The sequence below is a fragment of the Nipponia nippon genome, unplaced genomic scaffold (assembly GCF_047370975.1).
Source record: "Nipponia nippon isolate SJK-2023a ecotype South Korea unplaced genomic scaffold, ASM4737097v1 scaffold_8, whole genome shotgun sequence".
Lineage (NCBI taxonomy): Eukaryota > Metazoa > Chordata > Aves > Pelecaniformes > Threskiornithidae > Nipponia > Nipponia nippon.
The window spans coordinates 46,885,875-46,898,281 of record NW_028262402.1 but is presented as its reverse complement, the minus strand read 5'-3'; the positions used below and the strand labels follow the sequence as shown (position 1 = coordinate 46,898,281).

At 34.2% G+C, this 12,407-nt stretch overlaps 1 protein-coding gene across 2 annotated transcripts in view; it reads right to left on the bottom strand.

The window, feature by feature from the left end:
• The window catches only part of RFX3 (regulatory factor X3), a 133,686-nt gene that overhangs the window by 34,484 nt on the left and 86,795 nt on the right, over positions 1 to 12,407 (bottom strand). The window contains exon 5 of one of the 2 annotated variants that reach the window (XM_087741336.1): positions 974 to 1,048. The exons of the other annotated variant lie outside the window; for it this stretch is intronic. Coding sequence (XP_087597462.1) covers positions 974 to 1,048 — 75 coding nt within the window. The remainder of the gene's footprint in view (positions 1 to 973; positions 1,049 to 12,407) is intronic. 2 annotated transcript variants of the gene reach the window in all.

Here is a 12,407-nt window from a genome sequence, read left to right as displayed (position 1 = left end):
CAGCCTCTACCACCATATTCTTACATTAAGATCACAAATCAAACTTAAATTCCTTCTGTAAAACAATAAAGGAATTTGAATTTATATAAGTAGTAAAGCTGAGAAGGAAAAAAAGAGGTAAGATGAATGCAAAATAATCAACATGGCAAAAGGACAAAATACAAAACCACAAATGCCAACAAAAAAAAAACATTTCAAGAAAGACTAGCAACTTACAAAGCAATATTATTATTTATATAATAGGTTTAAAGTTAACTTCGGGCCTTTTTCCTTTATTTTAAAGTTACATATAATGGATTTATGACTATATTTGGATATCATTTTTTTACCTAAATATCTTTTAGCTTTGTATAGGGACAGTTCTGAACTGTAAGATTTGCAGAGTAAGAACAAAGCAAAAGGCAGCCAAATAAGACATTTTTGTGTACTTCAAATTAAGAAAATGCTTTCTTTTTTTTTCCAGGTCATCATAAGGATTTTTAGGATTCTTAAGTAAGTCATTTAGTAATAAACTCTCTATTCAGAATAAATGAAAAAACACCTAAAAATAACCTAAATATATTATTTAGACATGCTGTTTTTTCTTCTCTTCCTTTTCACATGCCCTGAAATTAATATAGTGTACACAGACTTTGCTTTGTAGACAACTTTATTTAAAATACCAAAAGCCAGCTTATTTAGAATTATTTGAACTTTATCTTGACATTTACACTATAATCTGCAAAACAGTCAAATGTGTTAACTTCTCTTAACACAGGTGTAGAGCATAGGAAACAGGTAACACTCTGCAATATACCATAAAGACATTTCATCTGACAAAATAAAGCCATGAGAGATGTAGTAGAATATTACAAGCAAATAAGATGAGAAGATTAAGAGCAAAAAGTAGTAATAAAATAAAACAAACATTTAGAGGCAGGCTAAGCATGCAGAACAAGCAAGAGAGAGTGTATGTGAAGAAGAGACAACTTACATGGCTGTTGAGAAGAGAGCTTCTGTGAGTGGACAGACCATCAGACTTTTGCAGTGTCTCAATCGCCATTTCAATCTGATAATAGATGTCATTAAAAAAGGGACTCAAGACGAGATAGTAAAAAAGCCTGATCAGAGAAGTTTTGACAGATTGCTTACAGATCAATAGAAATGCCTGCTTTATTCCTGGCTAGGGCATATGTTCTACTAAAAGGCCTCATTCCAGAGTCCCAGTGAACACAAACCTCCCCAATGAGGTCAGAAAGGCATTTTGTTTGCATATATACTGCAGGATCACAGCCTGAAAGTCCATTTTACCTTCCAACCTGCTCAGGAAATTAAATGAGTAGATTTACTGGTGAGCTGCATTGAAACAAAAATAATCCTGATTGAACAAAAATATCATTAATAAAATAAAAAAAAATAAATAAATCCCTAAATTTTAAAATCCCAGAATTTTAAAAAGGGCCTCCATATGTTTTCCTTCCAACTATATCAGAAAGAGACATGCACAGCTTGCAATAAGAATTAGAAACAAAACTTCAGCTCTCTGGAATCACAGAATCAAATCCCAAACCCAAATAAGTCAATAGGTTTTCCACCATTAGCTTCACTGGGACAGGACATCACCCTTACTGCTGCCAGAACCCTTTGAATATCCCCAGCTGTCAAAGTAAATGGAGAGTCAGGAGTTACACAGACTGCAGGATCCAGCCTTTAGAAAAGCAGATTTGTTCACAACAATTTTGCCTTTTAAAAGGAAAACACAGTACTACTAAAATACAAAGTAGTATTTCTTCAAATGCAAATGTACGAATACTCTCACATCCGTTCCCATTCTTTTCTTTTTTAATATCAATGGATATTTTGATCAGTTCGATGACAGCATTAAAGAAAAAAAGTTAGAACCTAACTGTAATTTATCTGGGGAGCTAGAAGAGCAAAAACAACAATAAAAATGACAGAGACAATGGGATGTGCAGTAAGAAAAGGCATGCAATTAATTAGCTACATTAAATGGCCAAAATGAAAGCAATGGAAACCACCACTTATACTTTTAAGAACACTTATCATTCTCTGTGTACATATTTTTTACTGAGCCCTCCCTATCCTACTTCAAATATCACAGTACTATCTGTAATTTTAGTGGCATAATTTATCAATATTGGCTGAATTCACTCTCTGTATAACAGAAACTGAAAAATACTAGAGTTCATATTTGAATTTACTGTACATATAAAATTAGCTTCTCTTTTTTACAGGGCAACTGACAAGTATTTTATCATAAGTGTGAGGAATCACTTCTTGTGTCTCTCTTACAACTGTTTAATATTAGCTATACAAGCCTTTTTATAAAAAGTACATTATTAAAAATATACAATTACTATGTAAGAAAACATACTCTTATACATGGCAATAATGTTTTTTTTTAATATTCTGATTTCTTCTTGCTTCAGTGGAAAATACTATGAGATCAAAGTATTCAATCACACAGGAAAGATCAAATTTTAAAAGCGTGCCGCATGATAAAAATGAGAAGCTTAAAACATAATCATAGTAAGGTGAACCTACTATATACCGTAGCCATAGAAATTCCCTTCTTAACATAATGCTACAATCAAACAAAGAAGACCATATACACATTTAAATCCTAATTCTGAATCTTAGGTTACTTGTTCCACAATGCTTAGTCCACAGCAGTACTACAGCACTGAAGTTACACCTCCTGCTGCTCATTCCCACTACTGCACTACTCTCATTTTGTTGCTGCAACTTGTGGCTTTGTTTGTTCAGAGGACCAATCTGTTAAAAAGTAGTAGTAATTGCACTTAAAAAGAAAAGTGGCATTACAAATGACACTCATTCCTCGCTGCGATATTGCTTCAATGCTGTTTGGTGCTATGCAATGAGCCAAATAAAGAAACTGTTTCTTTTTTGTCATTTGGGGGATTTTTGTTGCTGGAGTTTCTTTTAGAAGTAGATTTCACTAGTATAGCCATTGAAGACAATGAATCTGTGTTCACTTTTATGGCATACCATAAGCCAAGTAGTGTCGGTCACCACTAAAACGTGTTAATTACTTCATCAAGCTCAGAAAGATATGCGATCTACATTTAAAATGAGTCTTCATCATATTCTACTAGGGCAAGATTCCCAAGAGAAATTATTCTCACTACTAATTATTTTGTTCATTATTTCTAGTCTAAATTTTGATAAAATGAACTTTCAGCTTTATCTGACAGATACATATCTCTTTAATGACAGAAACCTTCTTCCTATACAATCACTTCTTAACTGTTTTTGAGCATAAAATGTTTGATTTGAAGACAGATTTTCTAGACACTAAATCATTCATCTTGCCCTTTCTGAAAATTTCTAGCTACTTCTTGTATTGTTCTACTGGTGTTCCTCAAGGCTCAATTGTAGGGCCAGTCCTGTTCAATAAATTTATCAATGATTTGGATGCAGGAGTTGAATGCACCATTAGCAAATTTGCTGATGATACTAAACTGGAAGGTGCTGTTGACTCTCTTGAGGGATAAGAGGCCTTGCAGAGGGATCTGGATAGACTGGGATCATTGGGAAATCAGCAATGGCATCAAGTTTAACAAGAACAAATGCTGGATTCTGCACCTGGGACAGAGAAATGCCAGGCACAAGTCTAAATTGGGAGAGGAGTAGCTGGAGAGCAGGCCTGCAGAAAGGGATCTGGGGGCACTGGCTGGCAGCAGGCTCCACATGAGCCCGCAGTGTGCCCTGGCAGCCGAGAGGGCAAACGGCATCCTGGGGTGCATCAAACACAGCACAGCCAGCTGGGCAAGAGAGGTGATCATCCCGCTGTATTCAGTGTTGGCGCGGCCCCACCTGGAACACCGTGTGCAGTTCTGGGCCCCACCATTTCAGAAGGATGTGAAAGTCCTGGAATGCGTCCAGAGGAGGGCAACAAAGCTGGTGACAGGGCTGGGAGGCAAGTCCTGTGAGGAGCAGCTGAGGACTTTGGGCTTGTCTCATTTGGAGAAAAGGAGGCTGCGGGGCGACCTCATTGCTCTCTACAGCTTCCTGAGGAGGGAAGGTGGAGACGGAGGTGCTGAGCTCTTCTCCCTGGTATCCAGTGATAGGATGCATGGGAATGGTTCAGAGCTGCGCCAGGGGAAGTTTAGACTGGACATTAGGAAGCGTTTCTTTACCAAACCCTGGAACAGGCTTCCTAGAAAGGTGGCCGATGTCCCAAGCCTGTCAGTGTTTAAGAGGCATTTGGACAACACCCTTGATAACATGCTTTAACTTCTGGTCAGCCCTGAAGTGGTCAGGCGGTTGGGCTAGATGGCTGTTGCAGGTCCCTTCCAACTGAAATAGTATATTTTATTATATTCTCTTATTCCAAGCTTTTGGGTTTGCAAGATGATCTGTGTGACACGGAGTACTGTGTGTATAGGGACTAAGAGCTACCTGAGTAAAAAGTTGTTTGTGTGAAGGATCCGTTCCTTCAAGCTTTTAAGTTCTAAGTTTTGGCCAGGTACTTTTATTTAGGTTCTAGAAAAACTGAACGTAATTTCATCTCTATTCAAAACAGCATTTAAGCACATACACAGATCAATTACATAGGTAATGCAGTGGTTTTTATTATGATATTTTGTGAAAATAATATGAAAATAATTTTAACATTTTAAATTATATTCTGCATAAATACAAAATACTGATACCCTTGCATTTTTAGCAATAAGCGGTGAGACATTCCATGCACAACTAACTACATATACATCTGAAATGCTAAATGACAACAAGAATTACACATTCATTTATTTGAATATGTGATCAGTCATACATTCTTCCTATTCTGCTCTTAACAAGACTAAGAACATTATTTGTTAAAATGTTCTGACTGACAACTGAAATTTACACTGTCACTCCCACTGCAACTCCAGCTACATCATGTTAAATGTTACGCTACTGGTAGGAATGATAATCAGTTTGTATAGTAACATAAACATGGGTGGACACTAAATTAGAGCACGATAGCTATGAAAACTATGATTCTAGACTTCTTCAGTTTACTTTGTTTGCCAGCTAAAATACTGCCTTACACTCTGACACAGTTGTTAATGATTAAGGGTATTTTCCCGGGATTAAAAAATTCAACAGTTTGATCCCAGTATGTGCATCCAGAATCCTACAATGTTCAGTCTTCATGTGATCTATTGATTTGGAAGTTATTAACTATTCTTGCTAGTTTATGTCTTAGTGTTCATTAACATGTTACTAGATAAACAAATTACACATAATAGTCTCAGATGTGTATAGAACAGACATAGTAAATACCTATCCCAAACCCACTTTGAAAAACTTTGCCTTCTCCTTAGGAAGAAGAAAGAAATAGTACTTTTTCATTATTCAACTAATTAACTAACTATTCAACTAATTAACACGAAGTATTTATAGTACGTTGTTCTGAGGAGGTCCGGACATAAAGAAAACAATCCACCGAAGTTTAAGCCCTGCGGTTTTGCAATTAATCTAGATATCCTACAATTTATTTTCTTTATCTGTTTGCATCTGCAAACCCCCCTCCACCAGCAGCAAAGCAGGCAACTTTAAGTGGTATCTTAAAATTCAATACATTGTTGCATCTTGTTCAAAAAAGATAGCTCCTGTCTCTATCTTCACAGGCACCTCCAATTCACAATGCCTTTTTTCCACTTCCAAAGGTTTGCCCTTTTAGGCTTTAAAGAAAGTGAAACTCAAAAGGAGCTTTCATCACATGCTCCATGATGAAGAAATTACTAATTCATCACATACGTACAAGAAAGATTAATTTGGTACAGCTGACTAAGTCTTGGGTACTTGTGACAACTGTGCTTACCTAAATAAGGTGTATACACATCATGAACTACCCTGAAGCTACAGGATAAATGGACTCAGGACTTTTGAAAATGTGACGCTTTTACTCTTTGAGGATGCCACAAACTTGAATTATTTACAGCGGCTTTCAATTCTGTTTCAGGACAGGGTATTCATGTATGTCGTACTATTTCCTGAAACTTACGCCAGTGGATTGCGTTAGGCAGACAAGCTTGCCCAGGAAAAAGATGCTTGAAAATGAAATAGTATTGACCACACTAAGAGAACTCAGGTCTAGCCTTAGAAGAATTAAATTTAAAAGATTTGCATTCCTCACAATAGGCAAAACTGTAGCAGCACCTGTAAATAGGTTCTATGAAATTTTGATCAAGAAAATGAAACAGTACTATGAAGACAGAAAGAAAGATACTCTTTTAAGTCTGTTGGAATGAAAAAAAATGTAAATATGCAGAAAGAGAACACAAAAAGATGTCAAATAAGCATGGTATTTTACATGTGCTGACCTTAAAAGAATACTGATAAACCTTAAAAACTTAGAAAAAAAAGCTTTTTTTCCCTAAAATTGATTAATTTGTAACATCCAAGTTTAATATACATAACAAATACTGGTCAAAAGACCTGCTGCAAATGCACACCTCCAGTAGTCTGCAGGTACATAAGGCATCCATAATGAATATAGTATGTTCCCTAGTGATTACAAAAGAATATATGGTGTCAATACAGGCAGAAAAAGCACACCTAACAGCCACAGGCTGGAAAAATAAAAAATGTTTGGAGTTTAGGTCAGATTACTTTCTCTTTCCCAAATTTTCAAATGAAACATTGCTGCCCATATTTATCTTCCTTGCTGGAAGTTCTCAAACATATGGTCAAACTGACCAATTCACCGCCTCTCCCTTGGATCATCCAGTTATTTGTATACCTCATCTCAATTATATACATCTTCAAACAGATTCTAAACTTTTTTTCTTTGTGGTCATTTTCCCCATATTCGGTACAAACACTTGAAGGAAAACAAAACAAAAAAATCCCTTGTCAAGCTGATTATAAGGACTTCTAGAACACAGACATTCCAGCTAACACTGAAAAACACATGGAAACACATCCGTTACTCACACTAGAAAAACAGAATTGAGAAACTAAAAGGAAAGTTTGGCTCAGATTATTATTAAAACCAAATTTGAAAACATTTATGGCAAGACAGCCTTAGAGAGAGATAGAGTGGCCATTTTACAACAAATTTATATTTAATCAGGAACAAAAAAATCCAGTCCTTTAGAAAGGTGATGCCTCCATGCCATTGATAATCAGACTATTATGAGGACATCAGTGGCAAGTCATCGTGCATTGAGCTTATGCATTTTCAAATAAAAGGAACTAATAGAAATGCTTCTCACGGATTCAGAGATACCTATTTTTAATATCTTATGATAAAAAAGCCATTGCGTTTTTACAATATTTTTAAAGCAGTAATTGGAATGCTACATTGAAATAAACTGAGTTTCCAACAACACTACATCTTGATTTTTGATACACAAATAGCAGAATAAATATTCAATTGCCAGAAGTGCAAACAACCTGTAAGGTGCTACAGGGCTTTTACGCAGAAAACGCACCCTAAGTCAATGACTGAAAGCTGAAGCCAGACTGTATCAGAAGAGAGAGGAGGAGCATAGGCAGGTGAAGCCAGAATGCAGACAGGGTAGGCGTGGCTAACCTTAGCAGGGTCATTCTCCCTTTTCCCCACACTCCTTGTCTTGTGAAAAGGGCACAGTCTCAACTCAAGACATTCCAGTGGAGCAGCAAGGCACTCAAAGGGGCAGAGAAAGACATAAGTTATTTTCACCACATTGCTAGACTGAAACCTCTGGAAGAGAGAGGGAGAAGCCATGATGCTCCACAGCTCTGAAGAAGAAACCAAAGCAGGAGGAAAAGTCTTGGAGGCAGAGGTTTATAAAAGCACAAGATCCACTAACCCTCTAAACTTCCCACCCCTCCAGTTAATTCATACCACATAAATGCTTTTTTAGCAGCAGTAGTGATTAACCATGCTTATGACTCATTTAAAAGAAAAAAAAAATATTATCTGATTATCTGCTTTCTAGTATCTGGAAATGGATGCCTTTTTTCACAAAAGATCTTCAACTGTCCTCAGCTGAAGAAGTCATAAGTAAATGTCTTGTCAGACCAAATGATCTAATAATCCTTTGTAGCATAAACATCTGTGCATCTTTGATTTGATCAGAAATGGTTTGTTTTATGCTAAGGTGGATCCAGCTGAAAGAAAATTACCAGAAAAGTTGGGGAATGGAGGAGGAAAAAGTTCCTCTACCAAGAAGGAGATTAATAAATAAAATCTCATCTCAAACTATTTTCCAAAAGATAACCCCTCTGCCTTTAATGGACCATTTAAACATCTGTTACTTTTTGTTCTTAAAATAATTATACTACTTGCACTAAAATTATATTATCAGGATATGATATTTACACTGGGCCTTCTCACTTCTTGTTGTTGTTCTTCTCCCTCCATTAATTACAATATATTTTAGGTTATACAATATATTTTAGGTTATATATATTTTAGCTCCTTTAAAGTTAAGAGCAAATTTTGCACACTCTGCTTACTACCAGAAATAATAATTTGTGGTGATACATTATATTCATATTAATTTTGCTTTTATTTTCATGCATATTTAGATTTGCACTGAAATAGGATAAATTTCTGCAACAGCATGAGTGGAAACCTCCTATGGTTGATGATGACTGATGAATGACAACTGTAGTTGCAGATCAGTCATAAAGCTTGTTAGAAAACAAGACTAATAGATGGGCGACTCTCACTGGCTGACAAGCATAACAACACATTTGTTACTAGAAACTATATGAATTTTTTAACCTTGTGGTATTATGCAATATGTTGATTATATCATCCTGTTTTATCACAAGAACAGTCCTTAGACATTTACATATGGGAAAAAAAAAAAAACAGGAAGGTGATTTAGATTTCATTATTAACATGGCAATCCAATTTTCTAATTAGTTAGAAAAAAATTAGTTAGTCTCTTAAATACAGCTGCCCCTTCTCTTTAATGATAGCTGCCAATAAACCAAACAGACAACTCTTTCATACAGGTTTCAACATGCAAATTCAGTTCAAGTACACATCCAGCTAGGGTAAATCACTTCTTGTTCAATGTAATCACAATTTATTTTTGACCAATCCACATATATTCACATGAAAATGGTCACTTTGGAAAGCTGTTTATCTGCCCAATGTCTTATATAGAAGGTCTTATAATCTGAATGCCTTTCTGTTTTAATGAAAAAATCCTTTTTAGTAGGTAGAGAAGTAGTTTAATAGGACATAATGGGAAGAAGCAATTAAATCAATGGAAATGAAATGAGTAAAGAAAATGCTAAGAAACGTTCTTCATGAATACTAACATACACCACTACTGTATATGTGCTGCAATAGTTTTGATAATGTACAATTCTTAATATTTTGGCTATAAGAACACTGCTATTGCCTGCTATAGCTTAAGCAGGACAGCTTTCTTGTATGAATGTTTGACAGAAATTAAAATGAATGGAATGTTACAAACAAAATATTAGTTCTTTATTAAACCCAAAGCAGAACTCAGAATCACCTTAAACCATAAAGAAAATAAAGTGAAGATAGACTTAAAGTAAAAAGTCTCTGAGTCTCTTTTATTGAATTCTATATAAACCAAATAGCATACCCGGTGAAATGTAAATTAGATTTTTAAGTTTCATTTATCTAAGACACAGTTAATAAAATGAACTTATTTTAGACATTTGACTTTTAACCTGAAACTGTTTTGTTTGTTCGTTTGTTTTAACTTAAGCTAGATGTATCAGAAATAGATAACATCAATAATACAATTAATTTGCTCGTTACAGAAGGTAATGATTTGATCAGTGAGGGTGAATAACAACAAAACAAATGAAGTTATCAGTTGAAAAGACTAAACAGAACTAGTACCTCTATGGTAAAAGTAAAGAGATGACCACATTGTGATGACTACATGTGTTAGTAAGTAAATTCTTATTAATTTCCATATCCTTTGTCTCCATATGAAAATTCTCCAAACTAATTAAAAATTTGGAAATATTTGCTAAGTATTACACTAGCAAACCAGCCTGGATACATGTTATTTTGACAACTCCGATAAATTCTCTATACAAGAATGAAAAAAAGTTATGATGGTAAAGATCAAATGAGGATCACAAGTGAAACAAGCTCTACCTATCTAAGGTGCAATCCAAATAAAATATTACATTGCTCTATTTTGCATAGTTTAATTATGCCCTCTATTAAAATTAAAATAGACTTGGTGCTTTAAAATTATAGTTTAAGCTGAACCTTTTTGTTTCAATTTGCTCTTCAATGTTTCAGTTGAACCATACACACCAAGAGCCTAAAATTATAAAATCTAAGATCATGTTGTGTCCCACTTCCTCAGCAAGAAATGTACTTCTAATATATTCTGATGTCTCATACTTACAGAACTATACTATACAAAATAAATAGCACCTTAAAAAAGAGAGGAAACTATTTTAGTGTTAAAAATGCAATTTAATAATTGTAATTTAATTAGCAGTATTTTTTTCTATTCTTAAAGGCAAGTTTATACAGCAGCACAGAAGTTACTTAGAGCAACTAAAACAGGCTGTTTTATCGACACCTGAAGCAAAAGAAAGATGTTGCTAGAGGTACGAACCTTAGATTTTGTTAAATTTTGGCAAATTTTACTTCTAATTTTGGGAAAAAAATCAAAATAGTTCCTAATTTGCAAAATATAGCATGGAGTTTTGATATAATTCAAATAATTCTAGGATATCCAACTTCAAAGTAAGTCTACTACTCTTCATTTGTGTTTACTGGATGCGTTTAAGCCTCACTTGATTTCACAGTCAGTTAAGCATTTCCACTGACTGAATCCTGTTGTCAGTGAATAAAACAAAACTTATAGCATGATATGCAAAACACAAAAATACATTTATTTTTATTTGATTAAGGATAAAACTAGCATGATCTCTAAAAGAGGCAATATTTGTATTCAACTGTAGAACAATTTAAAACAACTAAGGAAACATAGGAATATCATTGTCATTTAAGCATTTAAAGAAACATAACTTTTCAAATTTCATTCCATCTAGAAGACCTACTCCTTACTTATGCCTATAGAAAACAATTTGTTTTGCCTGTGCTTGGCAATCATAATGTCAGGTGAAAAATTCCATGAAATATCTTCCAAATACGTAAAATTAGAGAGTACTTTAAAGGAAAAAAGAAAACAGTCAAGTTAAAGTCTTGATTGTAATGAAATGAATCTGAAAGAGAAATGCTGCTTTTTTCAGAAACTCTACTTTTCTATTAAAATAATATAAAATACAGGCAAATGTTAATATACACTGGTTTTTATTTTGTAACTCAAATATAAAATTATCTGTTGCTAGCTGAAAGCTCCCACTATGTTACTGATATTTATACTATTCACGAAATATGACTCTCTACAATTTTTATTCTCAGAATACCATACAGTTTTTGGATTAAATAATAATTTTTTCCATTGTGCAAAAAATTTGTATTTATCCATACCAACCACCTTAAGAATCAAAATAAAGATTTTATCAGATCATCTAAATTGTCCAATGCTATTGTAAACGTTCACCATAATTCCAAGTAGAAGAATATTAGATTTTTACTTATTACATTGGTTCCTAAAAATAAAGTCCCCTAATTTCATTGCCCTTTTGAGGACTGATGAATCTGTATTATTAATGATGCTTTATCTCCTTCACTATATTTTTCAACTCTTCCTACTCTATGTTTCATAAATCTCCACATCCAGACCAGAATACCCAGAAGAATTAAGTAAAAGTATTCATTAGGACTATGCAGCAAAGCTGGACTAGGTATAAACCCATTTTCCTAATTGAAATAAGGGCTGATTGAGTAAGCTATTAAGGGAAAGTTCTGTGTTTATGTTTAAGTGTCCACAATATTATCTACCACAGTTGTAACAGAATGCATCTTCCCATAGCATTGTAAGATACTTCCACAATGAGCTTTTAATCTGGAACAGATTTTGGAGACATACCATAGATAAGTAAGAACAAAGTGTTAAAAGGTAGTATCTCAGTATTTTGAACAACTGGAAATATTTAGAAATAATATTAGAAATAAGCTACCAAACCTACGCTAATATCGAGCCAACAAACTGAACAAATGCAGGGAAGTTACAGATACCTGTCTGTAACTTACATTATTTAACATTTACATCTAACATAGTTATACTCAACAACACTGTTTTTCTTATGTTTTCAAAAAAAATACAAAATTATAAAGGAGGCTGTTTTAGCTTCCAACCTGACAAATATTCAGCTCAGACAAACTGTTATGTGATCATTCCCAAAGCATCCACTATTTAACTTAGCCTATGAAATGTAAATATTTGCAAGCTGTCAAGGGAAGGTCTGCCTCCATGTTTAAGTTTTCACAGTATTCTTACTTCTGTATCTTATATATATATATATATATATTTATTACT